The sequence below is a fragment of the Meriones unguiculatus genome, chromosome 18, assembly GCF_030254825.1.
Source record: "Meriones unguiculatus strain TT.TT164.6M chromosome 18, Bangor_MerUng_6.1, whole genome shotgun sequence".
Classification (NCBI taxonomy): domain Eukaryota; kingdom Metazoa; phylum Chordata; class Mammalia; order Rodentia; family Muridae; genus Meriones; species Meriones unguiculatus.
Window position 1 is genome coordinate 27,393,938 of NC_083365.1, and position 20,121 is coordinate 27,414,058.

Below are 20,121 nucleotides of genomic sequence, written 5' to 3' on the forward strand. Positions count from 1 at the left end.
CCCACTCAATAGGAGTTAAGTGGCAAGCTCATTTATGTCATTCTGTCTAAACGAATTCTTGGTGGATAAACTGTTCATGCTAACTTAGTTCTTTTGTTTGACTCAGTGTATGGTATCAGCTGAAAATATAGCTGTTGATTCAGTCTTGCCAAGCACCTGTCAGCAGAAAATAGCTTCTTGCCTTGAAACACATGGGCATTCCGGATCGGTGCCGTCAGCTCTGCATTCCAGTGAAGTGCAAATGTTTGAGATGTCAACTGACATGTTACTTTTCTGTCCCTTTACTGACAGGCTGTGTTGGAGACTATTCGGAATCTGATGAATACCGACTGTGTGGTACCAGACTGGCTGCATGACATCATTTTAGGTTATGGGGACCCAAGTAGTGCCCATTATTCAAAAATGCCCAATCAGATTGCTACCCTGGATTTCAATGATACTTTTCTCTCCATTGACCATCTAAAAGCCAGCTTTCCTGGTCATAATGTCAAAGTGACTGTGAATGACCCAGCTCTACAAATACCTCCTTTCAGGTAAAGTCCAATGGCTATGCTCTTAGCAGTGATTCTGCAGTGTGTCTGCCCTAGCATCAGCACTGGTGACTAAGTGAGTTTTGAGCATTGTGTCTGGCTTTCGTTTTGGCAGTCCTTACCTTTGCTGTAATAATCACTGGGATAAGACTGTTCTATTTGAATCTATTCCTGACCCTTAGTACAGACGCTATTTTAAGAGGACATTAAAAGTAGCTTCATGTCTAAAAGAGATCAGTAAGTGTCTGTGATTTGAAAAGAACTATGTGAATATAGTAGCTGACTGAAGAAGTCTGTGTACCTCTCACAAGTAGCCTCGTGTGTCCCCCTAACTCCTGTGATGCTGAATTTCATTTAACTTTAAGAAGCTAAAGTTTTCTTTCAACTCTGCCTGCCTTTTGCAGCTTTTAAGTACAGGTAGAGTGTCCTTTATTTGAAGTATTTGTAGCCAGATATATTTTGGGTTTGGGACCTTTTTAGATTTTGAAATATTTTCATAGATATCACCAATTGGACCTTCCTAATCTGAAAGTCCAAAAGCCAAAATGTTCCAAAATTCAAAACGTTGTGAGTTTTGTCTGAGTACCCCAAATGTTTACAATTCTGGAGCATATTCCATTTCATGTTTTCATGGATATTAAATATGTACTCAAAATGGAGTTATGTTAATGTCAAGTGGCTTTAGCTCTTGAGTAGGAATAGACTGAGGTGTGTGGAGCCATTGGTTGTTGCCCAAGTTTGTTCATAAACATCAGAAGCTGTATACCAAGATGCCCTTTGGTAGTATTCAGATCCTGCTTCTTTAGCTGGAAACCAGTGCACACAACTTCCACATACCTATTAAACATAAATACAGTAACCAGCATATGTACAACATGTCTTTCATAATAGTGATACCTAGGCTTCCTCCTTTTGTCCCTAAATTTTGTTTATTACAAAAAACGTTCTTGTCCCCGGGTTTTTATTTATTTACCTGTATATTCTCATAGCTCTTGCTGAAGCGTAGACTCTGTGTTAAGAACAGTCTCTGTCCCTTGCCTCCCAACTTCTGCTTCTCTAGGCCCTTAGATGTGCATGATGTAATACTTCCATCCTTTCTCTCTTGAACTCTTAGATGCCTTTTGCTAGATAGAGCCATTCACTCCCTTACTTGAGAAGTGAGTGCTTCCTCCTGTCAGTAAGGTAATTTCTTTGCTACTTAAGTTCTAGACAACTTTTGACTCTCTGTACTTTAAGAAATAGAAAGCTTAGAAAAAGTACATACATACATATGTACATACATAAAGGATTAAATTTTTTTTGGTTCAATTAAAAGCATTGGCTTCTCACCCAAGACTAAGAACCTCTTGCCTAAAGCCTGGTGTTCCAGAGGTGCCACATAAGACTCCAGGTTGTCTGTCTTCCTTTTCTCTGCTGTTCTCTGTGCTCTGGCAAAGCTTGGCTATTTGTATTGGCCTCTGCTGGTCCTTCTTTCTTTAGGGAAATCTCTTTTCTGGCTGTAAGTCTCTGAGAGTCTGTGTTCTTTGAAACCAGTCTCTTTAAGTTGTCTGAATAAATGAACATGAATGAAGTCCTTTACAGTGCATATGACAGATAGTTAATGCCTCTTTGATTTTCCATTAATTGGATGACTTTTTCCCCAAATGGAAGACTTAACACTCATTTTAGTAATTGTAGATCTTCTTTTATTTCAAAGTTTATGTAGAAATCACAAGTCTTTCCTGTACTTTTGTTTATTTTCCATGGAATGTCATGCATGAGATAGTAGTTACTTCTTTTTTGTTAAAAATAAATTTATGCAATATATTCTGATCCCTCATGTCCTCCCAAAACATTCTTGCCTCCTTACCTTCCAACTCCAGTGTCCCCTCCCCAGTTTTGGAAAAAAAACAGACAAAAGGCAAAAAAGACTAAAACCAGAAAAACAAACAATGAAGAAGCATGAAAAACACACATGCAGACACATGTGTGTAAAAACCCACATAAAAACAAAGTCAGAAACCATATATAAAAGCAAAAGACAAATACTTTTTTTAAGCCCAAATAAAGCATTATGAGAAAAACTAGAAAGATCATTGAATTTATCTAGTGGAGGCCATCTAGTGCTGGGCATGAGCCCTGCCCTTTAGTGAGGTTTGTGTACCTGGTGAGATTCCATTGGAAAAAACTAATTTTTCCTTTTCATATGGCTGACAGTTGAACATAGCTTCTGGGTTAGGGATGGGGGCTCATGTCCACTCCTTATCTCAGTCTGGAACCCCACCTGGCTTGCACATTTTTTATTTTAAGTGAATGGGGGTTTTGCTTTTGTAGAATAACTTTCCCAGTAAGAAGTGCCAAAGGGAAGAAAAGGAAAGATACAGATGGAGAAGAAGATGACACGGAAGAAGCAAAGACCTTAATTGTGGAGCCTCATGTTATTCCCAATAGAGGTCCTTATCCTTACAACCAGCCCAAACGGTAATTTGACTGCCTCCCTTGTTACAAACTTGTTTTTAAATTCTTAGCCTTTTAAAGCCTTGGGATACTTTTGTTTCCAATGTTAGGGCTTTTTCCCTTCAGTTCCATCAATTGTCTGAATAACAGGGAAATTTTAGATCATTATGTAGTTGCGTTTCAAAAGGAAATGTTGCCTGGTACTGAAAAGTCAGCATTACACAGCCACTGGCACGTGAGTGTGGACCTCCTGGGTGACAGTGGCCTCTGGGAGTATGTGTTGGGACTGCAGGGGCAGTGCATTTGGAAGAGTTCTGCCGGCCAGATGAGGCCTAGAATAAGCCAGAATAGCTGCTCTATCCGGAAGACTTACTCTGTGTTTGAGGTGTGGATGGGAGTAACAGGTCAGGGAACAAGGACAAGTAGATGTTTGAGCCTCTGGTCATGGTTATGTGAGTGGGCACCAAACACCGTTCACTGCATTTCTAATCATCTTGTATTTACTCGTCTATTTGCAGTAATACAATCCAGTTCACTCATACACAGATAGAGGCCATCCGGGCTGGAATGCAGCCTGGGCTGACTATGGTGAGCAAAACCTGCTGATTTTGACAGGGTTCCTACGTGTGCGTGCATCTCGTGTGCGTGAGGAGATGTTGTTGCTTGTCTCAGTGTTCACAGACTCACTTGCTGGGATATGGCTATCTCTGTTGTGTCGCACAAGTATTTGCAGCAGATTTTTGGCCAGCCTATAATGTTTACTTCTATCCCTTTACAGAGAAAGGTCTGCACTGACTATGTTAAATTTCCAACTATGTACAAATTTTTCTCTTAGCTTTCACTTGTTGTCTTTTAGTCTAAATCTGTTTTAATCCTAGAGTATGTGTGTTGATGTGATACTTCCTTTTCGCCATTTCACTTCTGCTTGGTTTTTGTTTGTTTGTTTGTTTTCTTTTGTTTTTGGTTTGGTTTGGTTTGGTTTTACTTTGTTTGAAGTGAGTATTTTCTGAACAGGATTTTTTGGACTTACCGGTTTTAGCCATTAACCAAACACTTTTTTCTGTATACATTTTTTTTTGTCCTAGCAGGTCAGTGGCATGACTTTTTGTTTTCTTCTGTAGATGTATAAGTTTCTGAGGTTGGGTCCTGTTCATTATATTATTGAGCCACCCACTGAAGTTTTTTATTTTTTTTAATTTTTATTTCTATTTTCTAATAACATAATAACTTACGGTTTGATATGTGTTTGTCATTTTATAGGTTGTGGGCCCACCTGGTACAGGAAAAACAGATGTTGCAGTCCAGATCATATCCAACATTTACCACAATTTTCCAGAACAGAGGACTTTAATTGTTACTCATTCCAATCAGGTAATTGACTATCTGTGTGTCTGTTTGTTTGACTGTCTGTCTGCCAGTGTATATGTGTACATGACCATACTCAGGACTTTTTATTTTGAGATTGAAGCATTAACTAAGGTAGTGTCTGCCTTTATTTAGTAGAAAGGGGTGCTCCTCATACACAGAGTAGTCAGTTGAGTGTAAACACCAGTGAGGGTGCCTGTGAGCCTATTACATAAAGGATCATTATGTGCTCTGTTCACCCTTCTGAGGGTGTCAGAAACACTGAAGAAAGAGTATACTTTACTAGCTCTGGTACAAAATGTGACCAAGAACACTCAGAACACCCCAACCTGTGGTCAAAGCGCTTTCCTCTAAACCTAGAGAAACTTATTCTCAGGGTCCAGCAATGACTACAGTTTGATGTATCTTTAGACTAGGAGAGGGCATTAGGAGGAGAAGAAGGAGAGGAGGGAGGGGGCCATAGCCAGGATACAAAGTGAATAAATTGTAATAAATTATATAAATTATAAATTTTTTTAAAAGAAATTTTGGGTTACAACAAACTACACTTTTTGGATTATTTGTCTTTCTGCTGTTTGTTTTATTTATGGTTTTTATTATAATACTACAGTTTATTCATCTGCAACAGTTTTAGAATTAAAAATAGTGGTAGCTTGTCAGTTTTTTGGTGACCTGTTGATTTGAGAAGAAAGAATTAATGTTTTCTTTCTCTGAATAAATACAATAAAATAAAGTGCTGGGACTTTTTCTTCTTTCTGTTTAAGAAAGTTTACTGTACAAACAGTAAGCCATGTGTTACCTCACCATGGTATCTGAGTTTGGTCTCATGCTGTGATAGAACCTGTTCAGTGCATGTCACTTAGGATGGGCTTGGGTCGCAGTCCTAGAGAAGCTCTATTGCAGAAATAGCATTGAAGGCCTTGCTGCCTGTGGTGTCCTTTGAAATTCAGATCACCCTTGATTGTCTGTCAGATAGCTGATTCTCATTTTGACTTGTCAACTCCTCTGTTTGCCAGTCTTCACTTTACTGTCTCGTTGAAGCATGCTTTCTATCTCAACAGAAAATCTTAACATTTTTCTGATTTTATAGTGGGTGATTTTTTTGTCTCATCTTTAGTACAGATAGTAAATAATACTGTGTAGTTTGAGTGATTGCATCCTAAGTTTTGAATAGTATGAAAAGCTAATGAATGGGAAGAAGAGGGAGGTTGAAAGACCTGGAGGGGACAGGAATTCCACAAGGAGAACAGCAGAACCAAAATACCTGGGCCCAGGGGGCCCTGCAGATACCAATACTCCAACCAAGGACCATGCATGGAGATGACCTAGACACCCTGCACAGATGTAGCCCATGGCAACTCAGTCTCTAAGTGGGTTCCCTAGTCAGTGGTACAGGGGCTGTCTCTGACATGAACTCAGTGGTCACCTCCCACTAGGGGTGCAGCCTTGCCAGGCCACAGAGGAAAACTGCAGCCAGTCCTGATGAGACCTGATAGGCTAGGGTCAGATGGAAGGGGAAGAGGTCCTCCCCTTTCAGGGGACTAGGGAAAGAGCATAGGGGGAGAAGAGGGAAGGTGGGTAGGACTGGGAGGAGACAAGGGAGGGGACTGCAGAGGGAAAAAAAACTGAATAAACTGTAATAAATAAATAAATAAATAAATAAATAAATAAATAATAGATAAATGAGTGAATGAATGAATATAAAAAAAAAAGAATGAGAAATTTAAATTTAAAAAATGTAATTTTGGCAGCAAAGGAGTCATGTGACATGGAGTCTGAGTATGGATGTTAGCTGGAGGGGCAGGGTTAGACTAGTGATAAGTGAGAGTGGATGCTGACCAGTGGCCAGTATTATAAATGATGCCTTCATTTAGTGGATCTTCCCAAATTGAGACTTTTACCTTTCTTCAAAATTGTAGCCTTTCTACAAAGCTTTTTCCTAACCACAGAGGTTGGAAAATAAGTGTTAGGACTTGAGAGAACCCTTAATCTGAACATTTCAAAGGTAGAAAGAAGTGAATTCTAAATGGTTTTCATCAGAGCTGTTTGTGGCAGCAAGTGCTCTCTGCTGATTGTATAGCGAGAACTGGGTGTTTGGCCTGACAGTTGAGTGAAGCACTTTCTCTTTGTCTGTCTTGGTGGATCTACCCTCGTGCATTCTATACTCTGCCATCTCATTGCCCATTTCCAATTGCTGAGTTATTTTCCATTCTCTCTAACCACTGGAATACTGTCAGGTGAAATGAAACTCAGTGTGGTTTATTATTCTAGGAACCGTCACCACTCATAAAAACTAACCCTTGAACTAATGCCCTGCATTCTCTTTTCATAAATAGGTTTAAGCTATAGGTGGTTTTTAGAGTTTCCAGTTAGTCATTTCGCCAATGTACATAATGCATATTCAGTATGAAATGTAATCTTGTTAAAGTTTCTAAATGAACTAATATTTAATCTACTTCCTTTAGTTTGAATTTCGATTCCTGTATAACTATACATTGCTCTACCCTTCTAGTAACTAGTCTTGGTTTTACTTCAAAAAACTTAACAAGTCTTTTAAACTCACTTCCATCCATTTGCCTTACTGACCAGGCTTTGAACCAGTTGTTTGAGAAAATCATGGCTTTAGACATTGATGAACGCCACCTCCTCCGTCTGGGTCATGGAGAAGAAGAGCTAGAGACAGAGAAAGATTTTAGCAGGTGAGATGATGGGGATGGAGAATGAAAGACACACAAAAGAATTTTTAACCTTTTACCTCTTATTTAAAAAAAAGAATACCAAGAGCACAGGTATGGAACATCAAATTTAATTTTAAAGAGTCTAGTGTCACCTACTTAATCTGTGAACTGAGAATATAGGTACAGAGCACTTTAACCTCACTTCTATGTGGTTACCCCTGTGTTCAACACTGCGTGTTGTAACTGGCATAAAAGTGTACAAACCTATTTCTCATACCATTCATAGTTCTTCAAAATTATAACAACATTTCATTTCTGTAGAAATTCTGGTAATAAGGACAATTAATAGTGGACATACTTAACGTAATTTTTTTTTGTTTGTTTGATGACTGTGACCATTGACTAAAGTGGTAATAGACATCAGAAGAATGTTCTATCACTGTGTTATGTTTATTCAGAGTTCACTACAGAGATCGCCAAATACTTAGTGTATAAAATGGTAGTTTGTTACAGAGAGAGCAGCACAGTGTAAGCCAGTGAGGCTCTAGCTTCTTGGGTTAGATCAGCTGGTACTTGTGAAATCTTCTCGTAGGTATTTTCTCCTGTTAAGGCCACTGATGCAAACAGAGTAGGAGCAGTTCAGATGTCACGTAAGGTGACTCCTACCTGCAGGTGCAAGCCTGAGTTAGATCCCCAGGGGCCACATGTTGGTAGAAGGAGAAAGGGTTCCATAAGAGTTGCCCTTTGCCTTATGCACATGTACATGAAGTCACCTGTGCACACACACAATAGTAATAACGATAAGTTTATGAATGAAAATGAGTTAAACGCTAAATCTAGTGTTTAGTGACCATAAAAATGCTAATAAAATGCTCAAAATTGCAATCCAGTGGAATTTACAATTTTAAAGAAAGCCATTCCTTTTTTTTCTCTTTCTTTCCTTCTTCCCACCCTCCCTCCCTCCCTTCCTCCCTCCCTCCCTCCCTCCTTCCTTCCTTGTAATGACCAAAGTATCTATTATAGAAAAATTTTAAACTATATAGACAGGCAAATAGAAAAACATTATCTGTCATAATGATTGAAAAGTTACTCAGAGCACACACCCTGTCTTGCTTGATATAATGATGGAACGCTGGAGAGGCATAGAAAGATAAGAAGAGATTTCTACCCATCCTGGACTAAAACACTCTTGGGGGAGAAGAGGGAGGAAAAAGGAAAGGGAAATACAAATACAGACCAGTTCCTGTTCCCTGCTGCTTTGGTGAGCCTCTGCACAGGAGGACCTAGACATTCAGAAGCGGGACTGTTTCTTAGTCCAGCCCGTCAGCATGTCCGTAGCCCTGATCGGACTGCACACTCATGGAGGTGTTATGGCAGACGTCACTCTTAGGAAAAGGGTGTGTTCAGACTTGGTCTAATTCTGCTTTCACTAGTTTTTGGACAAGGTACTCCCAAACTTCCGTTCTCACTCTTTCAGCGCTATTTATGATTCTGCTAGGTCTGAATGCTAAAATATACACTAGAAAATGCAGATGACATAGAATGCATGTTCACATTTGTTCCAAAGCCTCTGGAACCTTGTACTTTTCTGTTACTGAAGTAGCACATAGCTGTTCAAAGTTCCCAGTCTGTCCACTGTGTGCTCCTAGCCTATTGCTCTGCTCCAGATTACATGGTGACACATGGGGAAGTTTTACAGGTACAAAAAAAGATAGCTTGCTTGATTGATGTTCTCTCCACTCAGAACGTTAACAGGTTTGTGTATAAGCCCTAGCCCGTCCATTACACTGTAAATAACGTCCTTGTGGTACAGCCCAAGATACACCAGTTATAGTTTAATTTATCAACTACTCATAATTAAGTATAAACTAGATTGAGCTTTCTACTTTTTTCTTTCTCTGATCATTTATAGTTTCTAGTATGTTTTCTTGAATTCCCTTGGTAGATTTCATCAAAGTTCTTCATTTCAGTGGGTTTTGTTTTCTTACCTGTATGACAATTCTAGGTATGGAAGAGTGAATTATGTCCTGGCTCGAAGAATAGAACTTTTAGAAGAAGTCAAGCGATTACAGAAGAGTCTGGGGGTTCCAGGAGATGCTTCATATACCTGTGAAACTGCAGGCTATTTCTTCTTGTATCAGGTAAACTGGAGGGCTGTCAAGTCAGACTTCATAGTACTTGTTCTAGAAATTGCTCTTGAAAGGTTATTTTGTCTTAGCACTTCAGGATATATGGCATTTCCAAAACTATTATGAATACTATGTTTTTCTTGTTACTTCAGTTTTTAGCATTTAATTGTTTGTTTTGTGAAGTTGGATCTCTCCTTTCACACTGTGGGCTCCACAGATCAAGCTAAGGTCATAGGTTTGGTGGAAAGCATTTTTACCCTGAGCCATCTTACCAGGCCCTGTGTTTTTGTTTTATGGTTCAGTTTTCTTTATAAACAACTCTGAATTAAAGCTGATGCATTGCCACCTTTAAAGTAATATTTTTCTTGCTATTTCATTCTCTCTCTCTGCTTTATTATAAAAGTGTAACTAAGTACAAAGACCTAATTATATTATGTCATTTATTAACTAACAAGAGAAAGTGTAGTGTTCTTTCTATTTCTGTACCCAGAAATAAAGTATCTCTTAGAATTAACTGATTTCAATTTAAGGCTGTGACTTTGTTAAAATTAATTTTCTGAGCATAAAAACCATTGAGAAATATGAAACCTCATAAATGAATAAACAGTAAGTCCTTTGCATTACTAATAATTACAAGTGAATTAAAATAAAATCAAATAGTGCAGACTTTATGTAATTTTTTTCTCATTGTAATAATGCTGTTTGTGTTTTTGAGACATGATCTAACAATGGAAGTTTTAATATATATGAGAGAATAGACTTATCAGTGGCTGCACAAACCGCTTGAATGTATTCAAAGTGAGATCTTACAGGTTTTGTGGAGCAAACAGGATACTCGCTGTCTTGCAAAGTAGTCTGCTTTAGATTCAGACTATGCAGTTCATTTTCACTAGATTCCCTCTAGCTTTCTTTAAAGCATAACCCAGCCAACAAAGTACAACTTGGGTTTTCCTACAGGTAATGTCCCGTTGGGAAGAATACATCAGCAGAGTGAAAGCCACAGGGAGCACCTCCCCAGACGCTGCAGAGGTGGCCACACTCTTCCCGTTCCATGAGTACTTTGCCAATGCTCCTCAACCCATCTTCAAGGGCAGGTCTTATGAAGAAGACATGGAAATTGCTGAAGGGTGCTTCAGACATATTAAGAAAATTTTCACTCAGCTGGAGGTGCGCTTACTCAACTTGTCTTAATGTTTCTTTAAGAGTTTGTGGCTAATCTTTTTAATGAGGTAAATTAGTCAGATATTACAAATCAAATTGTTAGTATTAGAAAAAGTTTTGAAAACATTTACTGTATGGATGTGTGAGACAGGCAGGCAGACGGACGGACAGACAGACAGAATGCATAGTGTCACTGTGTTGGCCCTGGCTGGCATGGAACTTTCTATGTAAAGCCCGGCAAGCTTAAATTAAAAGAAATCTTCCTGCTTCTGCATGCACCACCACACTCAGCCAGATAGATTTTACTTAAGAAATAAGCAAGAATTAAAATGAATTCTATCTCTATGATCTGCCTTTTTTAGTCTTAAGATACTAGTATTTAAGAAAGTAATGATTCCATCAGAATTTCTTTTTCTTTTTTATCTCAAATTCACTGTGTAGCTGAGCATGACCTTAAGCTCCTGCACTCCTTTACCTCTTCAGTAATGGAATTGCAGATGTGCACAACCAGACCTAGTTCATATCACAATAAGGCTCAAATCCCCAGGCTTTGTGCACCGTCAGCAAGCACTGTGCCAGCTCATCGACATCACCAGCCCTCTATGAGAAGACAGCAATAGTTTTCTGAATGGAAATTTGAGGCATAGCATTTCTTAGTTCCTCTTGCTTCTTGATCATGAGACACAAAATAAGGTTTCTGTATTAGCCAGGATGCTTGATCCTGATATGAAAATGAAGTAAGGACCATCACTATACACAGAGATAGGGAAGACTCTGCCTGAGACCCAGGAGGGAGCCCCAGGGCAACGGTCATCTTCAGGCTTGGTTCCTTAGTAAGAACATGTAGAAGGTGTGACTCCAGGTGCAAAGAAGAGGGACTTTGTGTCTTTTCTGTCTTCTGAATATGCCTCCCTCCCATTTCTTAGTATCTGCCGCATAGTTGTTGTTTAGTAAGTATTAAATATATAGCATAGTGGTTATTTATACACGAAAATTAAACTTGGAAATCTAAAGATAGACTCAATGCGCAGTAGCACCTGCCTTCTTGGGGAATGCAGTGTCTCACCTGCATCAGTAATGCTTGAATTATTTGAAAACAAAGCAGATGCTAAAAGAAATGGAAGAAGGTGTGTGTAGTGTTGGAGTGTGGGGAAAGCTGGCCCTGCTGCACCTGCCCGCCCTCTCCCACAGCTGAGCTGCAGACTGAGCCCTGCAGCTTTAATGACCCTGTATTCTGTGTCCGCTGGCTCCTAGCTAGGTTCAGCATACCCTGAGAGAGGTGTTGCTTTATCGCCTCTATTACTCCAGCTGTAGTTAGACTGGCCCACCGCAGTTCCAGCTGGTGCGCTCTGACAGCACCGCTTCTCCTTTTTACGCCTTCCTTGTGTACAGGTGACAGAGAGTTCCTGTTGCCAGTGTACACTGATTCATTCCCCTGCCTGGTTTTTTCATCCTCTGTCATTTGTATGACCAGTTCTTTGCTATTTGATAGGAATACATTAAGTAAATTTTATTTTCTTAGAGGGAATTTGCATAGTGTAAGTACATTGGTAGTTGGTATTTTACTCAGTACTTTTTCATAATGTAAATAGTTTATACACACATACACAAAAGATCCAGATTATAGCTTGAGTATTGGCTCTTATTTGAACTCAGATGGCAACCAAAAAAACAAAAAGAATTATAAGTCATTAGGCTTATTGATTGTTATGGTTCATTAAGCTTGGTTTTAACATATTTCTGTACTATATTAATAACGTCTCAAGAATTGTCTGACTGCATGGATTGTGGCTATATACACATGAGCCGTTACTATCCTAAAGTTGTCTTGCTCGTGCTATCTCCATAGGAATTCAGAGCGTCGGAACTGCTTCGCAGTGGGCTGGACAGATCTAAATACCTCTTGGTGAAAGAAGCCAAAATCATTGCTATGACATGTACTCATGCCGCCTTGAAACGACATGACTTGGTCAAGTTGGGTTTCAAGGTAAAGACAAATTATTTCATCTTCTCACTGGGTTTCTCTTTTCTTTCTTTTTGTAATGATCTGGGCTTTCTCCTTGAAAATTGGTTCACTTATTGTGAAAGGTCTCATTTATAATTGCTTTAAAGGTCTCTTAAAAGTAGGTGATAATAGAACATTTATATGATTAATGAAGTTAAGTATGATTTAATTTTTTTAGTGATATGTCTACCAATTAACATCAGTCATTTGTCTAACCAGATCGCCATAGTTAAGGTTTCATTTTTACTGAGTATCATTTGTTTAAAAAAAAAAAGTTTAAGCAGATATAAGAGCTATGAAAGTAGTATTTTGCCATCCTTTTCACTCAAGACAGTTATCTATAAACATTATTCACGTAATAAACATGCATCCAGGCTTCATTGTCTGTCCGTAGTAGAATGATTTCATCTATACCATCAAGTGAGCTATTAAAATAACTACTGTCTGACGAAGAGGATTGATGTTTATGACTCGATTAAAGTGGAACATAGCAATTGAGTAATAAATTTGAATTTTCAGAGTCTTTGTCGCTACTGGCCAGTACTAACCAAAACTCTCACTTGAATACAGACCTTTAACCCTCCTGTACTGGTAGTCTGTTGTTTGGGAGAGTTGTGTACAGGTTTGAATGCAATGGCAGTAGTTCACTTGTTGAGGACAGAAGCTAACAATTTTAAGATATGTGACATCACTGAAAGATAGTAAGCTCGAAGTGATAGAATTGTTGTCTTAGAGGAAAGGGCAGGGCAAATACAATACCTTACTAACAGGTGGTGTAAACTTGGTCTTTTGCAAAATATTTGTGAGGATTTTTCACTTCAGTGTTTTCTTCTTGGGACTACTATATATCTGTGTATATAAAATTTGATATTAAATTACATAAGTTTAATAACAAAGGGTGGCAGTACAGTCAATACTAGAATTTTTATTTTATTTTCTGTATAGCTTTGTATGAGATCTAAAAATATTGCTTATCAAATTTTTCTCCGTTAATTTATTTAATCACTTTACAGCCTGATTGGAGCTCCCTCCCTTCTCTCCTCCCAGTCTCACCCTCATGTCCTCCTCCTCTGAGCATAGACATCTTGGGACTTCTGAAATTAAGGACATGATTGGAGATTAATCAGGCTTCAACTTGATTGCATAGTTTATGTGTTGCTGTTTTAATATGCAGTTACTAAGGATCTTTGACCATTGTTATGCTTATGGTGGTAATTGGCTTTTCAGCTACTTTTTGACAAGATTTTCTTTTTTTAGTATGACAACATTTTAATGGAAGAGGCTGCTCAGATTCTGGAGATAGAAACCTTTATACCGCTTCTTCTACAGGTAAGAAATAAAGGTCATAGACAGATAAGAATTCATGGATATCCTAGCTGCAGGTAGGGTACTGATTGTCACAGTACCGTGCTCTCCCTGATTGCACTCTTCACTGTTCTGTTTGCAGCCTGTAAACTCTTCCTCTAATCTATCCATTGCTTTGTATTTTCTCTGGGAGAACTATTTAAAAGTCTGTGGAATAAGTCAAGCATAGTGGCTTTAATCCCAGCACTCAGGAGACAGAAGTAGGTGGATCTCTGAGTTAAAGGCGGCTTGGTCTGCAGAGTGAGTTCCAGAGTGATCAGAACTACATAGTGATACCTTGTCTCAAAAACAAAAATAAAAGATATCCATGGTTTGTATTTACAACATAGCTTTAAAAGATGAATTTTAATCAAGAAAATTATATTATTACATAATTTGGGGGGGGAAGATGAGTTATTTCATCTTTTTGTTAGAGTTGTTTCTACAATTGCTTCTGATGTTCCCTGCATATGTTGCTTTTCTTAATTGTGTGCCTTAATTTTAAAGCCAAGTAGAGTTATTTTAAGAGTGTTTCTTCTTATACAATATTCTTTACTAATGAGGCATGACAAACAAAATGTGGAACTACCTGTAGAAGACGAGAGCCTGCCGGGTGCAGTGGTGCAGGCCTGTAATCCCAGCACTCAGCGAGGATCTCTGTGAGTTCCAGGCCAGCCCATGACAAGCCCATGACAGCCAAGGAAGGCTACAGAGAAAAACTCTGTCCCAGAAAACAAAAAGACTAGAGACAACTTAATTTACAGATAAATTCAGTTATCAAAATTGCTTTTATATGCTATTAAATAAAACCTAATGTTCAATGTATCCAATGCAGTATAGGATATATTTCCAGGAACAGAGGGACATGTAGAGTCAGAAATTGAGACTATGAAGCTGTTAATGGAATGGTTTTTACTCTTGAGGCCTTAAGAACTTCTTGGTGTACTTCTGACCCTGGTGTTCACTTTGACATCTTTCCACTTCTTTCCTGGGCATGTTTTTTCTTACTGACATTTTGTTTAATGCTGACCTTAACCTTCAAGATGTCTTCTGATTATCCTGTTAAAGGCCTTCTCAGACCTTCACCCATCTTGCTTACTTCAGTCAAAAGTACTACCTAACATTATTGCTTCGGTGCCAACTCATTTGTAAATCTCTGGGTTCCTTTATAGAGCTGGTGAAGGTTGAGAATTTTTAAGTTAATGAAGTCATCTTGTATGTGGTAAGCCAGAAATCTGTAGTAATATGTTGACTTTTTTTTTTTTTTTTTTTTTTTTTGGTGTTTCTTTACTTTGCATTTCTAGAATCCTCAGGATGGATTCAGCCGATTGAAACGATGGATCATGATTGGTGATCATCACCAGTTACCTCCAGTCATTAAGAACATGGCCTTTCAGAAGTATTCCAATATGGAGCAGTCTCTTTTCACACGCTTTGTCCGAATTGGAGTTCCTACTGTGGACCTCGATGCTCAAGGGAGAGCCAGAGCAAGGTGAAAATTCACTTTGAGTTAAGGATACGAGTTCCCTGAAAGATCTTATACGTAAAATTTTAGCTTCCTTTAGGATCTAGGACCTGCCCTCTCCAAATCTGAAACCATGTTTACTGCCTCTTATTTAAGATGCATATTGACCAAAGGAGTTGTTTTCTTCATTAAATTGATAGTGACTAAAAAGGCTTCACTTCATCTTGTCTGCCAAAGATATGACCTTCATGTAATTATAAATCCTAAGCAAAGGTGAACAAGAGGAAAACACTGGTTCTTTACTTCATAAGGAATGCCAGCTACTTCACAGGTTCTCCTAGTGCCCCAGCTTACAGGCCTTCCCTGGCTTATGGTTTATGATGTAACCACAGTAAGTTTACACAGGAGAGCTGCCATCTTTGTAACATCTTCAATCCCCTCACTCTTGGTTACTTGGAACAAGGAGTCTAAAAATTGCCAAAGTAGTGTTGCTAAAAAGATGAGCAAACTCAGTTACAAAAACTAGAAAAATGTGCTTAGAATGTGCTTTTGTGTGCTGCAAGGTCCCACCTTGCTAATCTTTTGTGTTCGGTGGGGCTTTGTCTCGGGACAGCTTGTGTAACCTCTACAACTGGCGTTACAAGAACCTAGGAAACTTGCCCCACGTGCAGCTCCTGCCAGAGTTCAGCACAGCCAATGCTGGCCTGCTGTACGACTTCCAGCTCATCAACGTGGAAGACTTTCAGGGGGTGGGGGAGTCAGAGCCAAACCCGTACTTCTACCAGGTAAGTCAGCGAGCCTTTGCAGTCTGTCTGACCCTGACTTTGGTCACGTAAGACAGAGCATGTGACTTTGGAGTTCATCTTGCATTCACCTGGCTAACATACTGTGAAATTCAGCAACACTGAGCTATGCTGAGTAAAAGAGAGGTTGCAGCCTTTCCTAAGGCACAAAAGCAGTCAATTTTAGATGGGTCAAAGATGCACAAAGAATAACTGTAAACACAGTAGAAAGTACAAAAAGCAAATATTGACAAGTATGGTACAATGATGTGTTAAGAAATGGCTTTTTTGTTAACAAATCAAAATAAAATCTTAATTGGAGAAAAAGAATGTAAATAAAAACAATATATTGAAAATTGTGACTAAAATCTATATAAAGAACTCAGTTGCTTAAAAAAAAAAAAGAAAAGAAAGTAAAAGAATAGTCAAGAAACTGGAGAGATGGCTCAGCCATTAGAGGCACTTGCTAATCTTGCAGAGTACCAGGTCACCCAGAGGGCAGCTTAACAGTGGCCCATCACGCCAGTGCCAGGGGATTTGGTGCCTGCTTCTGGCCTCTGTGTTTAAATACACACACACAGTACATATAAACAAAATGAACCTTTAAATGTAAATTAAAACTATTACCCCAGCAGAAAAATGCAATAAAGGAAAGTATTTCACCTAGGGAAAAATGAGTAAATTCCTAACAGTAATAAATGACTGAGTCATCCAGTACTTGATGCTGGAGCAGACATGGGGAGTATAGACTCCTGGACTCTTGTAGTTCTAGTAGGAAAATAATTTGGTACATGAATTGTCATATTATTAAAAGCACTATCCTCACTCATAATAATTCTAAACAAGAAGTTGGATGACTTTATAAAGACAGCATACAGAAATGTTTTCACCACAAATTACTTTGTAAATAAATAATTTAAATAGCTACCAGATTAAATTTTTCCTGTTCTACATGAAAGACTAAAGTTACTCTCATCTACTTACAGCCTAGGAACAAATGTGACCTTTAAATGATAACTCACTTAGAGCCTTATTCACAATAGAAACCTGCTTCCTGATATCTGCCTTTGAAGGTGGTTGGGGAGCTGTTTGGTGTCTCCTGATGGCTTCATTACACAATGTTTCTGAGTCCTAGTCTGAGCCATGTGATGGTATTGATCTAAAACATTATCCCAATTACTCATCTGTTTCCTTACTTGTTAATGGTGTCTTGGGGTGAGTTTTCTGTATATCAAGAAATAAGGGTGTTATCAAACGATGATTGTTAGTACTAAGTGTATTTCTGAAGTATCTTATCCCCCAAATATGATCAGTGTGCATTTAAACAATACATTTTTAAAAATTAGTGTCTGAGAGGAAAACAGATGGAAATGAATAAAAAACCTGAAGTTAAAGCAACCTTTATGTTTATCAAAATATACTTGTTTTCCTGTTAAACTTCACATCTGACTCAGGCAGAGCTTTGAATTAAGCAGTCTTCATTGCTCACATAAGTAAAGAATTAGGTTATGTTTGCTGAGAACTCAGTGCATTAATCTTGCCAGAAATACCTGAATCCTCAAAACTGGATTTAATTCAGCCTTAGCATTTATTACATAAGGTCATTTTCATGGTCCCTGGTTTGTTCTTTTATCTATATTGGAGCTGATCCTTAGATAAATGTGTTTTGCTACCAATATAGAAAATGGAGATTTACACAGTCATGTGGCTTCTTTTGTCTCCTGTCTTCCAAAGAACTGGAGAATTTAAATGAAAGAGATAATTGAGACTGTCTGTCACCAGGAACCTGGATATAAATGGTGTCTCTGAAGTTCTTCCAGTAATTTTCCTCTTGCCTGTGCATGGAATCTAGCTTCTTATCTTTGTATTTTACTTATCATGACATGCTTATGTTCTTGCTTTACTTTCTCATCATGCTTGAACTTAGTCTTTACTGAACTGGATTAAATAGCTCTAGATCAGGTTTCTCACTTTGAAGTTCACTAAAGCCCTTGCTTTTAACTTTATGTCACCCATCTTTAAGGAGAATCTCTAATTTAACAGTTAGCTAGACTACTAGTCTGAGAGCATGTCTTCTCACTAGATGAGCAGTTCGGGCGGCAACAGGAAGACAGTAGAAACAAACTCCAGGAAGCACCAGGAATCATGAGAGGCTAGGAGAGCACTATACAGTGCAGTCAGCTGTAACTGCTAGATAGATGTCCACCCACTTAGACTGGATATTGTACAGGCTTCTCGGATAATCTACCCCTTTATGTTAATGTTTGTTTTCACAGCTGCAGTTATAGCACATTGTACAGACTATACATCATGATTATTGTGCCACCAGGAATATTAACTTCTAAGTTGATGACTCTCTGTCCTGTGTTACAGATACATTACAAACATCAAGGTTTTATCATCATTAACCCCTGAATAAGGCTGTCCTTCAACTTATGAAAAATATCCACTTATCTCTCCACGCAGTTAACTTTCCACTTAAGATGTGCTCAAAATAAGTAGGTGAAGTAGAAACAAGGGGACATTAATGTATGATGTGGCTGTGCTTGCATTACAGAACCTTGGAGAGGCGGAGTATGTAGTGGCACTCTTCATGTACATGTGCTTGCTTGGTTACCCTGCGGACAAGATCAGTATTCTAACAACCTACAATGGACAGAAGCACCTGATTCGGGACATCATCAACAGACGCTGTGGGAATAACCCATTGATTGGAAGGCCAAACAAGGTAGTTTTATCAATGTAGTAGTCGTCTGTTTGTCAAGGGAAGGTTTGCATTTATTAAAATTGTTTATATTGCTCCACTTTGTCTCACAGACGAACTTTCTAGAAGGTCGGGATGGTGGCAGAATTTTCACATGTAGTGTCTACACATGAGAACAAAGACTTCAGAATGTCAGGTTTTTAAGAGTTATTTTAAATGAGACAGACTCATATAAAATGGGCAAGTGAACCAGATGCATTTCATTCATGACACACAAGAAGTCAATAAGGCATCCCTTCTCTGTAATTAGTTGTCTTTAGCCATTATTAGCTGTCAGAAGATATAAATAAAAACACAGTGAGGGAGCAGAGAGTGCAGTTCAGTCTCTTTTTGCTTCACATTCTTGAAGCCCTGGGTTCCATCCTCAGCACCACATAAATTCAGCAGTGCAGTGCATGGCTGTGATCCGAACTCTGGTCAGGTAGAGGCAAGAGGATCAGAAGTTCAAGACCATCCCCAGGTATATATTAAGTTTGATGCAGCTTGAGCTACATGAGACCCTGAATAAAATTAAATTTAAAAAAAAAACAATATTATACTTCACACATCAATAGAATAGGTAAAATTGTAAAAGTTGATAGTGATAGAGCTGGAATTTGGGGCCTGGGACATCACTGTTGAGTGTATAAATTGATTCAGAAGCTTTGGAAAGTAGTTTGACAGTTTATGAAGTTACGCTTACACTTAACATAGCCCTGAAGTTCTGCTTCCTGCAATGAAAATATGTCCACCAAAAATATTTGAATATTCAATGCAGCTTTATTTTAAATAGCCCTAGAGTAAAAGGAAAATTAGTGTCCATTAGCAGGCCCATTCATTAATGGGAGGGTGGCTGCTCAGCAGCAAGACAGAATGAGCATCTCTGCATACAAGGAAAAGCCACAGAGGCCTTTTGCTGTTGATAGACACTGGGTTTAAGACTTCATGGTTCTGCTTGTCCAGAGACTGCAGAAAATAAGAGTAGATCAGGCACTGCCAGGAGCTGGGAAGTTGCCTGTTTGTCTATAGTGTGTGTGTGTTGGGGGGGCGGGGAGGTACTGGGCTTGGTGGTGGTAGTGGTGGTTGTGTGAGAGTAAATGTTGTCAAAACTCATTGTACATAAATTATGCCTCTGTGAAGTCTACTTACAAAGAAATATTTTACAGACTTCCTAAAATCAGAGGGACTATAAATGGTGATTTATGTATGGGAAGCAGTAAGCTTTGGATGCGTAGAGCAGGGATGAAAGCCTCAGAGTTAAAATTAGTGGCTAGAATCTTGATAAACCTGCCTTTCCTATTCATATCCAACTGAGTAAAGGTATTATGAGCTTTTTTTTTTTTTTTTTTTATGAGAATGCTATGGACAAATGCTAGGAGCAAACGTTGAATAATAAGTGAGTATACGCAGCTGTATTTTTTAGTATTTGGGACTCCACTTAATAAGCTGAACATAGCCTGCCTTCTGAAGCTTGGCAGCCCAG

At 38.6% G+C, this 20,121-nt stretch overlaps 1 protein-coding gene across 1 annotated transcript in view; it reads left to right on the forward strand.

Moving 5' to 3' along the window:
- The window catches only part of Aqr (aquarius intron-binding spliceosomal factor), a 73,747-nt gene that overhangs the window by 46,439 nt on the left and 7,187 nt on the right, over positions 1-20,121 (forward strand). Inside the window, exons 20-31 of the mRNA XM_021649474.2 lie at positions 292-533; positions 2,844-2,990; positions 3,485-3,554; positions 4,227-4,337; positions 6,921-7,030; positions 9,015-9,150; positions 10,096-10,305; positions 12,149-12,286; positions 13,562-13,633; positions 14,953-15,140; positions 15,727-15,898; positions 18,453-18,623. Of these exons, the coding sequence (XP_021505149.1) occupies positions 292-533; positions 2,844-2,990; positions 3,485-3,554; positions 4,227-4,337; positions 6,921-7,030; positions 9,015-9,150; positions 10,096-10,305; positions 12,149-12,286; positions 13,562-13,633; positions 14,953-15,140; positions 15,727-15,898; positions 18,453-18,623 (1,767 nt within the window). The remainder of the gene's footprint in view (positions 1-291; positions 534-2,843; positions 2,991-3,484; positions 3,555-4,226; positions 4,338-6,920; positions 7,031-9,014; positions 9,151-10,095; positions 10,306-12,148; positions 12,287-13,561; positions 13,634-14,952; positions 15,141-15,726; positions 15,899-18,452; positions 18,624-20,121) is intronic.